The sequence below is a fragment of the Diabrotica virgifera genome, chromosome 1, assembly GCF_917563875.1.
Source record: "Diabrotica virgifera virgifera chromosome 1, PGI_DIABVI_V3a".
In the NCBI taxonomy this organism is placed as follows: domain Eukaryota; kingdom Metazoa; phylum Arthropoda; class Insecta; order Coleoptera; family Chrysomelidae; genus Diabrotica; species Diabrotica virgifera.
The window spans coordinates 251,783,800-251,804,154 of record NC_065443.1 but is presented as its reverse complement, the minus strand read 5'-3'; the positions used below and the strand labels follow the sequence as shown (position 1 = coordinate 251,804,154).

The 20,355-nt window shown below is 31.8% G+C and overlaps 1 protein-coding gene across 3 annotated transcripts in view; it reads left to right on the top strand.

Moving 5' to 3' along the window:
• LOC126883266 (putative ATP-dependent RNA helicase TDRD12) overlaps nt 1–20,355 on the top strand; it is a 176,857-nt gene that overhangs the window by 136,481 nt on the left and 20,021 nt on the right. For all 3 annotated transcript variants that reach the window (XM_050648591.1, XM_050648596.1, XM_050648605.1), the window contains 2 exons: nt 2,975–3,075; nt 15,351–15,553. In XM_050648591.1, the coding sequence (XP_050504548.1) occupies nt 2,975–3,075; nt 15,351–15,553 (304 nt within the window). The remainder of the gene's footprint in view (nt 1–2,974; nt 3,076–15,350; nt 15,554–20,355) is intronic.

Genomic DNA, 20,355 nt, shown 5'->3' with positions numbered 1-20,355 from the left:
AAGTAGAAAAAATTATAATATTTAACTTTTTGTAGACGAATATAATAAACAAATTATTTAAAAGAAAAAAAACTTAAGTAAAAAATATTGATTTTACCCATTTTAAAAAAAGTGGGTGAAAAAGGTTGAATTATATTTCAACGTTTTCACATTTTTTTAAAATGGATGAAAACAATATTATTTTTTTATTTGTTTTTTTCTTTTAAATAATTTGTTTATTATATTAAATATTATAATTTTTTCTACATTGTTATTTTCTTTTTTAAATCTACTTTGGCAACGCTGTGCTGAGAAAGCCCTACCTACGACACGAAGTGGGTTGTTGGTGCTACCTCGCTTTGCCGACGTATATCTTCTAGCCCGTTTTAAATGTATAATAAATACATGTCTCTTTGTCGCTCTCATTAAATGCCCATACCAACCATGAGAAATTTCTCAATCGATATACAACAAAATATGTCATGTATAAGTTGTGTATTTACATGCCGATACAAGGAATAATTTATAAAGTTTGCACTATCATACCTTCTTGCTCAATTTCTGCTAATAGGGAACTAATGGGAAGGATGGACTAAGCTGCATTGATTAGCAAGCGTTTGGGCAAGTTCTTGAGGGGAGGGAAAATGGCGAAAGAAAGCCAACAAAACTGTGCATGATTTGTTTGTTTGTCTGAGGACTATTCCTTCTCTCCTCATTTCTTGATTACTTGTCAGGACCTGATGACACTCTAAATATTGTTAGCTTGCTGTCTCCATTGACTGAGACACATTTATGAACAGCTTCATGTTGGAATTTTCCCACCAGTCTCCATTTGGTTCGCCCACCGTGTTTGAGATCTTCCTCTTAGTCTTTGGTCTTCTATCCCACCTTCTACTGCCAGCCATTCTTCTGGCTATGTAGCAGAAGTAATTTAAGTACGCTAAGTGGTGGCTTGAAGTCTCGGCCCAAATATTTAACTTTTTAAATAGTTCAAGTTTTACATTACATAGCTCTGATGCATATTAGTCCAGGGCGCATCTGTTTTGAGATGAACGTTGAGAGGTGACTCATATTTTTTTGCAAAAATTGCTTGGAATTAACTCATATAATAATAATTGAGTTATCCTCCCACTCAAAAAGGTCCGGAATATTGTTTAAATAATCAACATGTCAAAAAATGAAGGGAAATTTAGATTTTTTTCTTCGTTTTTTGATTATAACTTTAAAAGTATTAATCATCATCATTTGGCTGTACAACTCTATGCGAGTCTTGGCCGCGTTTACTATTTCCCTCTATTGTTGTCGGTCCTGAGCAGCTATTTCCCATTGCTGTACTCCCATTTTGCGTAGATCACTGGCTACTGCGTCCTTCCATCTCTTTCTTTTTAAAAAAGTATCTTAAAAGTATTCACTTCCGAGAAAAGTTGCACTAACATTAAAGTTGCGTAACTAAATTTCCTACAATACAGGATTGGTTAAAAATTTTAAAAATTGTCACCCTTGTTGCAAAATAGCAATAATTGCGAAAAAACCATAAAAAAACAAATATTCGCATTTTACGTTTTTGAACCATGTATGATACACTTAGGACCTTCATATTTTACCCAGAAAAACTTTATGATATAATAAAACAATACAATTTCCACCTAAATTTCTTCCAATCTTTATCTAATATATTATTTTCTGCTCTATATTTTGTTGTATTTTCATATTTTAATTCCACAAAAATCAAACTAATTTGATTATTGTTTGTGAAATATTGTTTAAACAATTGCATATGTTTAAAAATAATAAACTTTTTTTCTTTAAGTTAAAATATACGAACAAAGAAAGTTTTTGCTAAAAAAGTGTTATTTCATAGGACAGAGTATGTGTTTTTATTTTGCAATACACAAATTTATTTATTTATATCGAAATGTAATAAAAATTAAAATTTATCAATCATTATCAAAGGCCATTGGAATGCCCAATCAGAGCAAACGTATCCGCTGTCCTGCGCGAAGCTCCAAAAATTAATGTTTATTTAAAAAAATTCTTGACGTCGTGGTAGTTAACCGATTTTAATTTTGCAAATTGCAAATGAAAGGTACAGTATTCTTCTACATGTAAAAAATATTCAACTTGCTGTCTGCTTTATTTTTAGTCCTGCAACCTTTTGAAAAAATGAACTTTTTTTGCGAAAGCTGGATTGCAAAATTTATTTTGCAAAATCTATTAAACCGATTTTAATGAAATTTACAGTATTGTTTTATTATATCATAAAGTTTTTCTGGGTGAAATATGAAAGTCCTAAATGTTTACACCATTTATGCTACAAACCAAGAATAATGGTTTTTTATGGTTTTTTGAAATTATTGCTATTTTGCAACAAGGGTGACAATTTTTAAAATTTTTAACCAATCCTATATTGTAGGAAATTTAATTACGCAACTTTTATGTCAGTGAAACTTTTCTCAGAAAAGAATACTTTTAAAGTTATAATCAAAAAACGGAAGAAAACAATTAAATTTTTCCTTCATTTTTTGACATTTTGATTATTTAAACAATGTTCCGGACCTATTTGAGTGCAATTTCTGGAAATTGCACTAATTTCTGCAATCAAATATGAGTCACCTCTCAACATCCAAATGTACTAATATTTTTACAGATGCGCCCTGGTCTATATACATTTTATTTTCCTGCTTTGCTCCGTTATTTATTGAATGTTGTTTCCAGTTTTTGTGGTATGTTGTAGCATACGTTCTTTTCCTTTCACTAATTCTGAGGTATTTCCTGACATCCAATATTCTTTTGAATTTTACGCGCTGCCCACGAAAACTGTAATTGCCATTTTTCATAGTCAACCTTCGGAAGAACACGGAGTAATAATAAGAAAAAAAGGAATGTTGTAATCTTAAACAGTCTGTAATATTATACATTGTTTGAGTTAGTAGGATTTCTACATTAGTTTGTTCATGAAATATCTGTTTTTTTTAATGATTAATTTACGTTTTAGCACCTGGAACAAGCAGAAGAGAAGGACAGGATGAGTTTGCTTATGACTCAGATGAAATGGATTTGGTCGTGTATGGTGATTTAGATGACTTTATGAGAGAGGTAATGGTGATTTTATATAAAGGTTGATGCGATCGAAACAAAATACAGATTAAAATAAAAAAAATATTTTTAAGAAATAATACAGTCCGTACAATATACATACCGTTGCACGTCATTAGCTACGTCAGAGATCTAAGTTGACATTGTTGCCCAATTACAAAAAATTCTTGAATTCATTTTAAATCAAATATATCACACAATTATTGCGGAAGTGGATTATACAACAAAATAAATTAATATTCAATGTAAATAAATAAAAACTTTAGAAATAGAAAACAAGAATTAAGTTATAATCTTACGTTAAAGTAAATAATAAAAACAATAAATATAATAAAACAAATGCTTATAGTAAAGAATAAAAACGAATATGAAGTGTCATTACCGCAACTGTCAAATACATGTTACTAATTTATGCCAAAATGTCACCTTTGTTCGACCGCAGTTAGAGTGTAATTAGAGTGTGCTTTATAAAAACGCTTTATATTCCTCTTATACAAATTAAATAAAACAAGTTGTTTCTTTAAATGTACATTAATAGAAATCTTCCAATATTATTTCTACGCGTAGGTATATAATAAAATATGTCTAGTGGCTGTAATTCCAGTGTACTCGGCTAAATGATTCTAAAAAGGAACAGACCTACCGCCTAAATATTTCATGTTGGTATCATGTGACGTCATGATCTATGAAGCGGATGACGTGCAACGGTATGTATATTGGACGGACTGTAAGTGTCTTAAAACCGCCGAGAACGTATTTTTTACAGCTCAATATTTTTATTAAGATACACACTCTCCTGCAAAAGTAACCGGACACTACAGCGTATTTCAGACATGCGATTCAGTGTACGAAGGATAGAGCCAAAACAAACTAAATGAGAATTTCCTTGAAAACGTTGCCGCTCTTCACGGCAGCGGCCGTGAAAGGTATTATTAGGACTTGCAGATGATTATCGCTGTTAACTGCTGTGGAATACTAAAGGAGGATTTATTTATGATAATTCACAGAATGCCAAACCTTCTTGCAATATACAACCATACCGATTTTAACGTTTGAAAGGCAGTGTAGGTGTATTTTAAGTAAAATATAAAGTATTAGAAAAACTTCAATTCCAATAATTATTTTTATTTTATGTTCAATAAAAAGCCACAAAATAAAAAACAAATTCACGAACTTACTCAAATACGCATCTACAGTCCGTCTAATTTACTTACCGTTGCACGTCATTATCTACGCCAGAGATCTAAGTTGACATAAATGCCAAAGTATAAAAAAATCCTGAATCCATTTTAAATCAAATAGATCACATCATAATTATTGTAAACGTGGGTTATAGAGCAAAACAAATTAATATTCAATGTAAATAAATAAAAACTTTAAAAATAAAGAACAAGAATTAAGTTATCTTACGTTAAAGTAAATAATGAAAACAGTAAATATAATAAAACAAATACTTATAGTAAAAAATATAAACAAATATGAAGTGTCATCACCGCAACTGTCAAATAAATGTTACCAGTTTATTCTAAAATGTCACCTTCGTTCGATTACAGTTACAGTGTGTTCCGAGCAAATGTGCTTCATAAAAACGCTTTATAATCCATTTATACAAATTAAATGAAACATATTATTGTGTATTTCTTTAGGTTAACATTAATAGAAATCTTCAAATATTATTTCTACGCGTATATAATAAAATATGTCTGGTGGCTGTAATTCCAGTGTACTAGGCAAAATGATTCTAAAAAAGAACACACCTACCGCCTAAATATTTCGTGTTGGTATCATGTGACATAACAGGCTATGACGCGGATGAGGTGCAACGGTAAGTAAATTAGACGAAGTATACTTGTTTTTTTTTCTTGATGCTTTGGTTGTTAAAATATTTGAAAATATGTTCGATATATTTCGATGTATATCCAATATCCAGAGAAAGGACTACTCCACTTATTATTTCGTTGTATTACCAACGTTGTATTATATGTATTACCAACTTTTACAAGATTCTTAGTATATTGTGGTTTACTCTGTCGAAAGTTTTCTTCAAATCCAAATACATAAACGCATAAGCACTTCCTTTAAGGGGATGGGTACGTATTTTCGGCTGCAGTGCTATTCAAATGGGGATTCATTTTTGTCGAATCCTGAGAAGTATTTTTGAAAAATTTAAACGCAGAATAAAAAATTACGTTATTGCCGAGGGCCGAAAGTCCCTGAAAACTTCTATAATGTTTATTTTAACAAGTTATACAGGGGTGAAAAACTAAGAGAAACTGTAGTGTGATTTTTAATTTCAAATATTTCATTCAAAAGAAACTTTTTATTTATTCTAAGGAACTTTCGGCCCTCGATAATAATTTAGTCTTTCATTCTGCGTTAAAATTTTTTAAAAACATTTATTAGTTTCTTCAGGGTTCGAAAAAAATGGACGCCATGTCCGTGGTGATATTTTCCAAATCGAACATTCGCTATCTTTGTCATACAACGCACTGAGTCAAATAGAGTATGATGACAAGACAGTGACAGTTTTAAATATTTTAAATATTTGACATGGCACCGGGAATATTTTGAGTTGTTGGTTAAATAATAAAATAATTGATTTAACAGGTGAACTTAATAAAAAGTTATTTATTGTTTGTTATTTATGGAAGATCCAAGCAGAGAATACATCAGGATTATATCCTGTGATCCAAGAATTTTGTTGTTAAAGCTGTTCAAAATAATTGTAAGCGTTCCATAGTAACAATTATTATTAAAAAAGCACTTTAACACTTTTCCTCTTTTCTGGATTGAGTATTAGTTTTTGTTGTACATATAAATTATTACAATCACTGGATACACAGTTAGTGAAAACATTATCACATTTATTAACTGAATTAATAATTTGCAATTATACAAATAACAGTTATCCAAGAACATTCAAAAGCCATTCATAATTCTTTAAGTTAATGATGACATTTTCAAGTAGAATGACATTCTAGTAATGTTTACATATCCATACCAGTGTGAATTTTACTACACATAATTTGCCGTGTAAAGAGAGAAAAAATTCGGGATATCGGTAAAATATTTGCGAATTATGTACCCATGGCCTTAACAGTATTGTCAGCCATATAAATAATTATGTCCATTATATCTGACAAGGACATAGTTTTTGTTACGAGGCATAGTTTCACATTTTTTTTTCGGATACCCTTTGTTATAAACCGGTCGTACTGCAGTATGTTTCACATACTTCCACAAATCGCACCTCCGCTCAAATAGTGTCACGATCCAAAAAAAACTTTAAAACAGTTTTATTGCACCAACAGTTTAATAAAAATACAAAATCTTATCTCAAAAAGTGTTACGTTTATAGTTCAAGTATTTGTCGTTAGATGACACTCGAGTCAATATATGATTAACCAAAATCAACGGTGCACCGACATAAACAGTGTCACATATCGACTTGTGCAAGGCGTTTGTCCATCTAGGATGTGTATAAAGCGTCGTTTGTCGAGTTAAGCCAGTATATGTGATTACTTTATTCAAAACGATCTGAGTATGTGCTCAAGAAAAGTGACACATTTATCACTTATTTATCTTTCTTTTTGCAGTATTTTTTATTTAAGGTTGTTACTTGTATTTAAAGTTACATCACTAAACATTATATCATTTATCTGTTAGCCAGGTAATAATAATGATATTATGCTCTGTACTGCACGAGCCACTTTTGATAAATAATATTTCGTAAATTTTTCGTTATTTTATCTGTATAGTGTCACAACTTAAATTTTTTTTTAAATATTTTTAGCAGAATTAATACACTATTTTGTAGAGCTTCAAAAACCTTTGTAATTGACTAAAATAGTTATTATTCTAATTTTAACAGTTTTTGAATTAGTTAGTACATTCTTTCACGGTTTTTGATGTAAATTTTAAAGAACCGTTTGGATTGACATGAAATTTGGCGCACGCATAGCTAAGATGTCAAAGAAAGAAAGTGATATGGTGCCGATGTGTGCTTTTGCCCTGGGGGTGAGTTTTACCCCATCTCGGGGGTGAAAAAATATATGACCAAGATAAGTCACGAAATGGATAAAATGACTAATTTTAAGCAACTTTTGTTCTTTTTAGAGTTTTTCACCAAATCAATACTTTTAGAGTTATTTGCAAGTGAATATGTTCATTTTTCAACAAAATAACCACGTTTTTAGACGGTTTTTCGCAAATAACTCAAAACGTAAGCATTTTGTCGAAAAAAATATTCCTAGCAAAACTATAGCCTATAAAAAAGTGAAGAAAACGGTGTATATATTAGGTCTCTATACCTAGCAAAAACAGAGTTATAGCTGATGAAAAATAGGTTCATATTCGAAAAATTCCAAATAGAATAATTCAATGTGAAATATCCAAATAATGAAGCATTCTTGGGAAAAACACATTACAACTTTTTTAAAGTGTTTAAAAAAGCTTTATTTCTGTTTTTATAAAAAAATTACTAGCATCAAATGGTACCAAGTTATGCTCAAAATAAAGTTGATCCCTTTTGTTTTGGCAAAAAAAATCAGGAAGATCACCCCCCAATTAGCAACTTAAATGAAATTAATCGTTACCGCTTCACAAGTTACTTTACTTATGTTGTGTTTATATGATCTGTAAGTTTCATCGATTTAAAATGCTTATTTTGAAATAACCGCATTAACCACGAAGGTCATCAGCGGGGTAACGGAAATACAATTAATAAGTTTACAAAAGTATGAAATTGTGTACAATTAAATCTTACTTGCTAGGTTACATTTATTAAGGAATTGAAAAAGAGGTTTACAGTCGGTTTGCAGGTTAAGAATGTCTTTCATATTGTTTGAATAACCAGATATAGATTGTTTGTAAGCGGCAAATTCATCACATTCTGTTAGCACATGTTTTACTGATACTGGTATATTACACCTTCTGCATTTTGGTGCTTCGGTATGGGTAATGAGATGCTCATGAGTAAGTTTACAGTGTCCTAACCGAAGACGAGATAAGATGACTTGGTTTGATCTGTTGGTTGTATGTGGATTCCATGGACCAGTATCTTCTTTAACGTCTCTTAACTTGCTCGTGGATGTTTTCCATTTTTCACTCCATAAATTGAGAGTCATTGATTTTAGTAATTGTTTTGTATCTGCGGCTGGAATTGATTGTTCTGCCAATGTTGGTAATTGCGCAGCTGTGTAAGCCCAACGATCAGCGTTTTCATTTCCCTCGATTCCAGAATGAGAGGGAACCCATAGAAAAACTATTTTTGAGTCTGTTTGATGCAGACTGTGTAATATTTCTTTGATTAATATGACTATAGGATTTTTCGTGAAGGTTTGTTGTATGAGTCTCAGTGAATTGAGTGAGTCAGATATTATTAAGGAGTGTTTGGTTTGTGCATTGGAAATGTGCTTCAACGCTTGTAATATGGCATAAAGTTCACCATTTAAGATGCTGTAGGAGCTGGGAAGCTTAAATAAATATTTGGTTTCATTGTTTATGTATACTGCTGCTCCTACACCTTGGGAAGACTTAGACGAATCAGTGAATAAGTGGGTATAATTTTTATATTTTGCGACTATTTGTTTATAATTTTGATATATAAGACGTGGATTGGTATCGTATTTATTATATTTCGTCAATTGGGTGTTTACATGTGGGGTTCTGATAATCCATGGAGGAATGCTGTATTCATTCATTAACCACGTTCTGGGGAAATTTTGGAGATTTAACGTTGATATATACCGGTGAATTCTAACATAAAAGGGTGGTGGAGAGGTGCTATGTTGAAAAGTTGATTTGAAACGATTACAGAACGTGTTTTTGTGAGCAGGAATTGATGGTATTGATGCTATTCTGGAGGCATAGGATAAACTAAGAATTTGTCGTCTGAAAGATAGAGCTGGTTCGCCCAGTTCGCAGTATAGGCTTTCTACAGGCGTTGTCCTGTAAGCCCCTAGAATTATTCTTATTGCGGTGTTGTGTATAGTATCTAAGCATTTTAATATTGAAGGGCGAGCAGATGTGTATGCAATACATCCATAATCAATTTTCGATCGAATAAGGCTTCTGTATATTTTTAGCAGCATTAGACCATCAGATCCCCAAGACTTGTTTGCTAAGCATCTTAATAAATTTAAGCCCTTTTGACAAGAAAGAGTTAGTGTTTTAATATGATTTTTCCACGACAGACGTTCGTCGAATATCATGCCCAGAAAATGTATGTGTGGAGTATAGCTTAGTTTCTGGTTGTATAGGAATATTGATGGTCGATGCTGCTCTGGTATGTTTCTTTTTGAGAATAATATGCAATTTGTTTTGTTTGGGGAGAAATTGTACCCAGACATTATAGACCAACGTTCGAAGGATGTTATGCATTGCTGAAGGCTTTGAGCCATGGTGCTAAGACATCTTCCCTTGATAAACACGATCATGTCATCTGCGTAAAGTCTGGCTACAACTGGTTTCTTTAAATCTTTTAAGACATCATTCATAGCAATTAAAAATAAAGTTGGGCTGAGAATTGATCCTTGTGGTGTGCCGTTTAATTGTTTCTTGGTTGATGATATTGTTCCAGAAATTCGGACTTGGAATTCTCTTTGAGATAAAAAATTGCGTATGAAATTTATTATATTGCCTTTCAATCCCCAGTGATGTAGTTTATTTAGGATGATTTTATGGCATGTAGAATCAAAGGCTTTATTAATGTCAAAATAAATTGCTAGACATTTATCTTTAGTAGCAAATGCTTCGTGAATATGACTTTCTAGGTCAATAATGTTATCAAGTGTGCTTCTAGATGGTCGAAATCCGGATTGTTCGGGAATTAATAATTTGTGAGTTTCCAAAAACCATATTAGTCTCTTGTTGATTATTTTTTCTAGCAATTTACTCATGGAGCAGGTTAGGGCGATTGGCCTGTAAGATTCAGGCAAGAGTGAAGATTTGTTAGATTTAAGTATGGGGATGATTGTTGCTTCCTTCCAGATTAAGGGGAAGTCACTATTAGTCCACATGTGATTAAAGATATTAAGCAGGATTTGTTTCGCCGTTTCTGGGAGATTTTTTAGAAAAACTGGAGGGATGTCATCGGGACCAGAAGAACTGTCTTTTAGTGATGAGAGAGATTCCTCCATTTCTTCTTTTGTCAGTGGCTTGTTTAGAGAATTAAGGTTTTCCAGCTCTTTGAATTCCGTAGGGAGGGCAATGTTATCATTAGTTATATTTCTGTTTATGGAAAGCTTATGATAATAGTCTGCGAATGCTTCACCTATTTCTTTTGTTTGGTTTATTCGTTTGCCGTCATAATCTAATGCTTTAATGACATGGTAAGTTTTGTTTCCATAAATACCTTGTATCTTCCTCCATGCCGATGATATTGTAGTGTTTCTGTTTATGCTTCCTACGAACTTCTTCCATGACTCTTTTTTACTTTTGTTGGTAATATATCTTGCTTTTGCCCTATGTTTTTTGTATTCAATTATACTTGTTGCGGTTTTCTCCCTCCTACATCTATTTAGAGCAGATTTGCTGTTTTGTATTGCTTCGGCACATTCGTCATTCCACCAAGGCACAGGTTTAAATTTCTTGATATGTTTTGTTTTTCCTATTGAAAATTCAGCGGCTTTTATGATTATTTCGTTAAGTTGAGTTACTGCTGTATTTGCGTCCTTCCACTCATTAATTTTGTATATGTTATTCTCAATGGTTTTTGAGAAAGAGCTCCAGTCGGCTTTCTTTATTTTCCATTTCTGATGGATACTATCTCCGTTTGATATTTTGTTTTTTATAATTGAATTTGTTAATTTTATAGGAAAGTGGTCACTGCCTAGTAAGTCATCCATAACTCTCCATTCAAGGTAAGGACTAATAGTTGGGCTACATAATGAAAGATCGATGCAAGAAGAATTGCCAGTAGCTATATTGAATCTAGTATTGCTGCCATCATTCAGTAAACTTATGTTCATGGTGTTGAATATGTTTGATATAATTCGTCCCCTTCTGTCTGTTTTTTGAGAACCCCAGGAGTAATTGTGGGCATTAAAATCTCCTAGAAGAATTAAAGGAGTTGGAAGTTGATTAACTAGAGACTCCAGTTCATCCTCAATTAAATAATGGTCAGGAGGAATGTATATGTTGCAGATGGTGTAATTTAGTTGTGCTTTAATTTTTACGGCTATCGCTTCTAGGTTTGTATTTATTCTAATTTGTGTTGCTTGTAGATTCTTTGAGACGTAAATGGCTACGCCGCCACTCGCAACTTGTACATTTCGGTTTTTAACGAATTCATTGTATCCCCTCATTTTGTGGACATTTTCGTCTCGGAAGTGAGTTTCTTGTAGACACAATATGTCCAGAGAATGGAGGGCTATGATATGCTGAAGCATATTTAAACGGGTATAGTACCCATTTAAGTTCCACTGGAGTAATGACTCGAATGTATTTATTGGGTATCTTGAGATGTATTTGAGATATCAGATTGGGTATCACTTACATCTTGGGATTGCTTTAGTAATTTCTTTTTAGCCTTGTGACACGAGTTTTTAGTTTCTTAGTGTTTGCGTGAGGATGAAGTTCTTCTAACATATCTATTAGTTTTGGAATATCTTCTGTGAAGTCTTCCGCAATGCTAAGAACATCCCTCGATCCGTATGTATTTTCTAGGAGCTGTTTAAGCTGATGGCTGTTGATTATGAAGGGAGGAGAATGGGAGTCGATATAGTTTATAATAGATTCAGTAAGTTCTATTTCTTGATCTAATGTATTAGATTTGGGTTTTTTGTTTTTCTGAACGACTGTTTGGGGAAGAGAGAAGGTAGAAGTATTGGGTGGCATTTGTTCTTCTGGAGTGGCTGGGGTCATATCTTCAGCTGTTCGTTTTGTTGCGGATGAAGTTGTTGACTTAGTAGTTTTGTCCGAGGTTGGGATATTTTCAGATTGAGCAGTGTGATCTGGATTTGTTACCAGATTGGATGTGATCAAAGCAGTATTGGCGACTTTTGCACAATTTTCTACTACTGAGGAACTTTCGGGTAGACTATTATTTATTGAGTGGGAATTTAAGTCATTAGGAGATGTTTCATCCGGTTGAGATATTGACAAGATTGGAACATTATGTGTGGATTGTGATGATTGTTGGGAATGTGGGTTAATATTGCCCGAAGGGCATTGGGATGCAACATGACCCGATAATTTGCAGGTGAAGCAGCGTTGACTGTCTAGGGCTAAAAAGATATGATATGATAGATTATCATGTGTTATTTCTAAGAATTCGGGTATGGTAATATCTGGGGAAGGAGCGATATACACCTGTCTTCTGAAGCTGAGTATGTGTTGGTATTCTGGATTTGATGCACCTATTCTAAGAAAGTTTATTGGAGAAACTAATTTTAATCCAATATTTTCCAGTAAGGTTACAAGAGTTTCGTGTGGGATCGTTGGGCTTACATTCGATAATACTAGTCTGTCTGCTGGTGAAATTAGACGTCTTGCTTTGATGACTTCATTATTGACAACAATTTGACCATGATTAGTTAAAAACTCATCAACCAGTGATTTATTGGTTAGATAAACACATATTCTGTTGTGTGAAATTCTGCTACAGAAAATTATGTTTATTGGTTTTACCAGAGGTCCCAATTGGAGAAGATAATCTTGAAGTTTTGCTCCCTGAATGGAGCCGAAGATAAGTGCCTGGTCTTTGTTAGGATACTTGTAGATATTTTTTGAGACAGTGCTTGCATAAGATGTGTTGGAGGTATTCATATTATTTAAATTATTGTCTGGGTGAGTGCTGGTGGATGAAGATTGATTTGTAAATGTTGGTTGTGACATTTTATTTAAAATATTCAAATTTGCTAAGTTATTTTGTTAAATATAATTATTGTCCAACACATTTTTCCCAGGCCGACCCTGCCTTTTGTTGTTAAAAATTCTTTATTTCGCTAGGCGAGTTTTTACTAGCTAATTACTTTTCAGTCTTGTGTATCTGATATCTAACCTCAATCAGCCTAACAAAAATCGTCTGGATGCAGTTAATATTAAAATTTACTCACAGTTGCTGTTCTTGGTATTTTATGTCACTGCACTAGTAAAACTTAACTATTAAAAGGCTTTTATTTAGCGGTAATTTGTTTAAATCGACCGTAAATTATAAAACGTGTGTTTACAAACAGGTCTCACAAACAAGTCCTTAAAATGCTTATTTTTGAAAAAAAAAAAAAAGAATGTGTGTGTACTTTGTACGCACGTAAGAAGTTATACTTCTATTATATGATTTCAACGAAATACATATACTTTCGAATAGTTTATTTATATTTTATTTAAAGATTAAACTAATTTTTACTTAGTACTTTCCAAAAATTTAGTACCTCTTGATCTCCAGTCGAAGGCTCTACCACTGAGCTATACTCCTTTTGTTTGTGAGGGTGCGGACTACAAAATTTCTCAGACATAGTGTCAAATAGACCAAGTGAAGTATAAAAATACTTTAAATATTACTTATTATCTTATTCCCGAGTTAGACATACAAAAATTATAATAAATATATTTACTAAAAACACTAATATACAGTGATGAGCACGCTAATAACCGGCAAAATAGCTCAAAAGATGGAAAACATAATACATTGCGAAACAAAAAGGAAACTAGTGGATGTGGAAATTATCGTTATAAACGTATTAATTAACATTACGTTATATAGTTTCCCACCTTTAGATGAGTATTTTTATAAAATTCTACTGTCACATTATCAGTTGTCATACTCCAATGATACGTCTAAAGGTGGGAAGCTATGTAATGTAAAGTTATTTTAGACGTTTATAACGATAATTTCCACCTCCACTAGTTTCATCCCTTTTTGATTCGCAATGTATTATGTTTTCCATCTTTTGAGCTATTTTGCCGGTTATTAGCGCGCTCATCACTGTATTCTTGCCACACCTTTTTTGTACTAATACATACATAACTTGAAACATTTAGCAACGAACGCCATACTGTCTGCGCATGCGCGCAGAATAATAAAAATTCACTCCTAATCGCACCTAAAGAAGTATAACTTCAAAAATTTGGTTTTAAAGCAAAATTTTTAAAAATTTTAATTTTGAAAAAAATGCTTAGCTTAAAAATTGTTAGAGATACCAAAGATCTTAAACAATAAAAAAAGTCGGCTTTACTTTTCTGAATATTTTGTATTTTTTTGTTTTTCTGTAAGACAAAAGTTGGTTAAGATTCGGTGTTTCCAAGTTTACATACACTCGTGATAAGTGACTCGTTCAAGCCCTTTTAACTACAGCTATTTAAAAAATAAGGACTTTGAACCGATGCAACTTACAGATCATATGAACAATATATACGAGAGTAAAAAACTTGTGAAGTGGTAACAATTAAGTTCATTTGAAATGCTAATTACGGGGTGATTTTCCCGATTTCTTACCAAAAAAAAGGGACCAACTTTATTTTGAGCGTAACTTGTTTACTTTTGATGCTAAAAAATTTTTTAAAAAACAAAAAGACGCATTTTTTAAACACTTTAAAAAAGTTAAAGTAAGTTTAAAATAAGTTAAAATAAGTGTTATGGCACGTTAAAATATTCGATTTGGAATTTGACGAATATGAATCTATTTTTCATTAGATATAACTCTGCTTCTACTAGGTATAGTGACCTAATTTATATACACCATGTTTTTCACTTTTTTACGTGCTATATTTTTGATAAGAATTTTTTTTTCGACCAAATACTTACTTTTTGGGTTATTTGCGAAAAAACCGTCTGAAACGTGGTTATTTTGTTGAAAAATTAACATATTCACTCGCAAATAACTCGAAAAGTATTAATTTGGTGAAAAACTTTATAGAACAAAAGTTGCTTAGAATTAGTCATTTTATCCATTTCCGGACTTATTTCGAACATATATTTTCACCCCCAATGGGGGTGAAACTCACCCCTAGGGCAAAAGCACACATCGGCACAATATCACTTTTTTTCTTTGACTTGTTAGCTATGTGTATGCCAAATTTCATGTCAATCCAAGCGGTTGTTTAAAATTTAGAGGTTTTGCAATATTTTACCTATAAAGAACGTACTAAATTAAACTCGGAAAAGTTCTAGAACAAATTTTAAATGTCGTTTTCTCGATACTTTGCTTTTTTGACTTGTGACACTGTTTGAGCGGAAATGCGAAATGTTTTATTAATTTAAATTAATATTACAATATTGTAACTTTCCGTTTAGATTTTTGTAGAAGTTTTGATATTCTATCATTATTTTTTAGCTTATATTGGGACCAAAACCACCACAACCTGCTTTAACAGGAAACAACGAACTACCAGCCATTACTGCCGTCCCGGCTGTGGATTATCTTACACCAGAAGTGTATTGGTACCAAACAGATACGACAGTGACGTTGAGAATCAAACTTATAGACTGTGATAATTATAAAATATCGCTGAAAATGAGAAATATGTTCAATTTTAGGTAAGTTGATGATAACAAAATTCGCGACGATACGTTGCTATCAAGTTTCTTCAATTATATTCATTGTACTTTATACTCTCATCAAATACAAGAATAAAAAAACGCTAAACGCCGTAAAAATGAGTGGCGCACACAATATTCCAGCTACAAAAGAGCTGATATGAGTATTCCTTGGCGCGAAAATGTATTTTCGTTTTTATGGAAAATAAAATTCTAGTTTTATTTTAAAAGATTTTCCGTAATATTTGCTAAATTTGAAGTAAAACGCTCCACAAAAGAGTAACTTCGATACAGTTTGCATTTTGATCATATTTGGTGGCGCGTTGTACTTCAAATTTATCAAATATTACGGAAAAATCTTTCAAAATAAAACTAATTTTCAAAAAATACAAGATTCTTTGTAAAAGGTGTATTTAAAAGACCCCAATAAGGGTTACATCACAAAACAAAACGTTTTCGGATTAATAGGTAATCCATCATCAGTGTTAAGCCCTAAAATAGTAAGTATAACCTAATTAATAATAGACAATGTCATAAAAGTTGACTAAGGTTAAGAATTGATAGAGGCCATACTTACAATGGCATGTATGCGTGAGCCACCAAAAAGTTATGGGTAAGAACCCTTTAAAAGTTTCAAGATCTTAAATGATACTACATATTTTTATTAAAACAGATGGATGTTGCAAATATTCCTGGATATAATCCAGGGACACACAGGACTCTAACCCACGTGGATGTGATATGCAAGGAATGAACCTCACATATTGAAAATTGAGTGTCAACTGGACTGAAAGGTGAAAGAACTTTAAAAGTATGCCAGTGACAGATTGTCAATGCGACGTTATGAACTATTTTGTTACTTCAACCAACGAATCTAAAGTTTATGTTGATGTTGAAAATAAAACATCAAATATTTATTTATTTATTTATTTATTATTCAAACAAACTATTAGTTTTTTTACATGAATAAATATTACTTATATACATAGTTTCAAAGTACAGAGTATACATTCATCAGTAATTAATTAAAGAAAAGTAAACATCAATAAAAAAAAATAACAAATATATATCTAGCTATTATGAAGAACTGTAGAGTATGAACATCATCAACGGTAGTGAAAGCTGTAAATTTATTAGATGGACAAATTAATAATTCCAGTTACTATTTTCAATCGAAACTTAGCAGGAGAATCAGCCCAATTTAAATTGAATAATTTATTAAAGTGGTTTGCCAACCGGAACATGGTTACAAGAGGTGATCTATTGGTCGAAAAAACTTGAGGTATGTGAAACATAGGGCTAGAGCGCATTCTTCTGGCTGGTACGTTAAATTTAACCAATTCAAGCAATTCGGTAGAATTAATTTTATTATTAATGATCTTGTATAAAAAAGTCAATACAGAGATTTGCCTCATATTCTCTAGCGATAAAATTTTAAATTCTTTTCTTAGGCTTGATGTTCTAACAGTATGATAATCAGGATACCTACGGAATTTTCTTAAATAAAGGGACCTCAAAAATTTATTTTGTATTTTTTCTAACCGCTCTAAATTAGTTTGATACTCTGTGTACACTTCGCGTCAAAAAAAACTGGTACAAGTCTTATAACCGAAAATCGTGTTTTTCTAGTTGTGTAAATTGGTCTTGTCACATATGTCATTCTTATTTCTAGGCAACGTTGCCAGTTCAACTAAAATATTATATCAAACCAGGTAAAAGCAGGGCTGTGCGGCAGACCGCAAGTTTTTAGTAGGTTTACTAAAAATTAAAACAACATCGAGCATTCTCAATTAGTCAGTCACATTTATTTAAACATGCATCCTAAAAAATTCTCTTATTAATTTTGTAATGTTCCATCATCTCAATTAAGTACCCATAAATTAATTCGTGTTCTATTAGAATTTATGACAGATATGACATGAATGACCGATGATAACTCTAGACATGACATTAAATTATTATGTTTAATTTAAAATCGAGAAATGTGAAGGGTTTCTCGTAAAGTTGTGGGATACTATAGTTTATTTTTTAACCAGGAGGAGTAAACTAAAAAGACAGATTCACACCCAAGAAAGTCACTACAATAATAACCAAATACATCTTCTCTTTTGGTTGATCTAGTCGACCCTCAACGGTAATCCATAAATATTATATTAAATTAATACGTCGCTAAAGAGTTCCAAAAACAACTGCTTTTTATATAAAAGAATACTAACAATATAAAAATTTAAGGAATAAGACAGAAACACAAAAATCGCCGATGTAATTTAATTAACCTATGAAATGTCACTAGTGTCAAAATTTGATAAATGTCATTAGTGTCAAAATTTGATAACAGTGGAGTAAACTTGCCTGCGGTTGGACCAATTACAAACAAGCAATACAGCGCGGTAAATTTAAATCACTCCTCTTGGTTAAAAAAAAACCATAATAAATAAAACACATTGGAAAAATTAAAATTTGAAATTAATACAAAATGAATAACTTTTACAGTGAATAATTGTGGAACTTAAATGTTATGTATTACAATAAAATTCGAAACTGCTGAAATATTAAGCACATAGGTGGAAAATGTCGCCTGTCAAAATGTTCAATGTGTTTTATTAAATGTATTCATTTTTTTTTTCGAATCATGAGAAATATAATAAGAATTTTTCACAGAAATACGCCAAAGTTAGGCCACACACATTACCATAATGTGTATCGGTTGCGTTCCGTCACAGTGAAGTTATTATAAATATTGACAATTTGAACTGTCAAAATTTTAATTTTATCATTTCTTGTTTAAAAAATAATAAAATTGATAAGATAGCCTCAGTTGAGGAGAAAGTAATAATAATAAATATGTTTTATTTAGTCAATAGTGTGCGAACAATAAGGTAAATAATAACGTGGGCCTAACTTTTACACACATGCTTACTGTGGCAAATGTAGGTATTTTTCAAAATGTTGGAATGTGTTTAAATCCTAGAACAATTTTAGCTTTTGTTTTTAATACAGATTTTAATCCCATACAAATAGCTTCTCATGATTTTTGTTGTAAAATGATTAGGGAAGCAGGAATTTAACAGTTTAGAATTTTACATTAAGTTACCTATGGCCCGTTTTACGATTCACCGCCATGATTTTTGAACGTTATTTTTTGTATTTAGATTTAGTGCAATTCCATTATCTGTGCTGGCAACAACGCCGTGATTCACGAGCCATTGTGTCCAGTCTGAACACAGGTTTACATTGGGAAAAAAAGTGTACCAGTTTTTTTTGACGCGAAGTGTACCACACTTGTAACCCAAATTCTAATTTGCTCCTTACTAGAGAATAATATAATATTTTGAGCGTATTTATGTTAGTAAAGTTATTTGACTGTCTTATTATATAACCCAATGTTCTATTTGCAGATTTTGCGATATTTTTAATGTGGTTACTAAATGATAACTTACTATCGTACGTTATCCCTAAATCTGTTTTTTCTGAGTCCCGCTGTAGACTTTGTTCATTCATTAGGTAATCGAATAAGCACGGATTTTTTAAACGCGTTATTGACAATACAGAACATTTATTTATATTAAAATGCAATTTATTTTGACAACTCCATTCATACACCTTGTTTATGTCTTTCTGTAACATGACACAATCTCTAACTGTTTCAACCCGCCTGTACAATTTCAGATCATCTGCAAACATTTGATACATAGAATATTTAAATACCTTAGGTAAATCATTTATAAAGAGTAGAAACAGTAGTGGCCCTAGGTTGGATCCTTGCGGAACCCCCGAATTCATTTCATATTTTCCAGATGTATTCCCATTGTGTTTAACTACTATGCCTCTATTTTCTAAGTAATTTTTTATTAATGTAAGAAAGTTTATTGATAGTCCGTATCTGCTTAGTTTTTTTAACATAATATCATGATCCACTTTATCAAAAGCTTTTTTGAAATCCGTGTATATTACATCAAGTTGAGATTTACGTTCAATAGTTTCTAATGCATCGTTAGTAAAAAGGAATAGATTGGTATTACTTGATTTGTTGGCAACAAAGCCGTGTTGATGTGGTACTATAAAATTTTCAACATAACGATACAGTTTACAATAAATTATTTGTTCCAACAATTTAGCTGGAGAGCACATAATTGATAGAGGCCTATAATTTTCAACGTTCATTTTATTCCCGGATTTGAATATGGGTGAGACAAGTCCCGTTTTCCACATTGAAGGAAATACATTAGTTGATAATATAAGGTTGTAAATATGTAGTAAGGGCTGTCGCACCCACTCACCACACGCTTTGAGCATAAAAGCAGGTATTCTGTCAGTTCCCGCAGATTTCTTAGGTTTTAATTTATTTATCGCATTATTGAAATCAGTCTCATCAACTGAGTCTAAAATAAAAGTATCATTTGTTATATCTATATCTCTATTAAAATTTAAATTATAAGGTTTCTCCTCTGCGTATACTGATGCAAAAAATGTTGCAAAACTTTCGGCAGTCCGTTCTTCCGGTATATCGTGTCCGTTGTAATAATATTTATCACTGTTAGACGTCTTTTTATTATTTCTAATATAATTCCAAAAATTATTTACATCAACACATCTCATTTTCTATTCTATTTATATATTCTTTTTTTTTTTTCGTCTTAATTAATTCACTTACCTCTTTTCTACATTCTATATATTTGTTTTTGTAATGATCAGATATATTTTTTAATTTTCTGTATCTGTCTTTTTCTCTTAGCGCCCTATTTATGTCAGGTGTAAACCAAACCGGTCTTAATTTCGTATTTTTATGAAAAACATTTTTT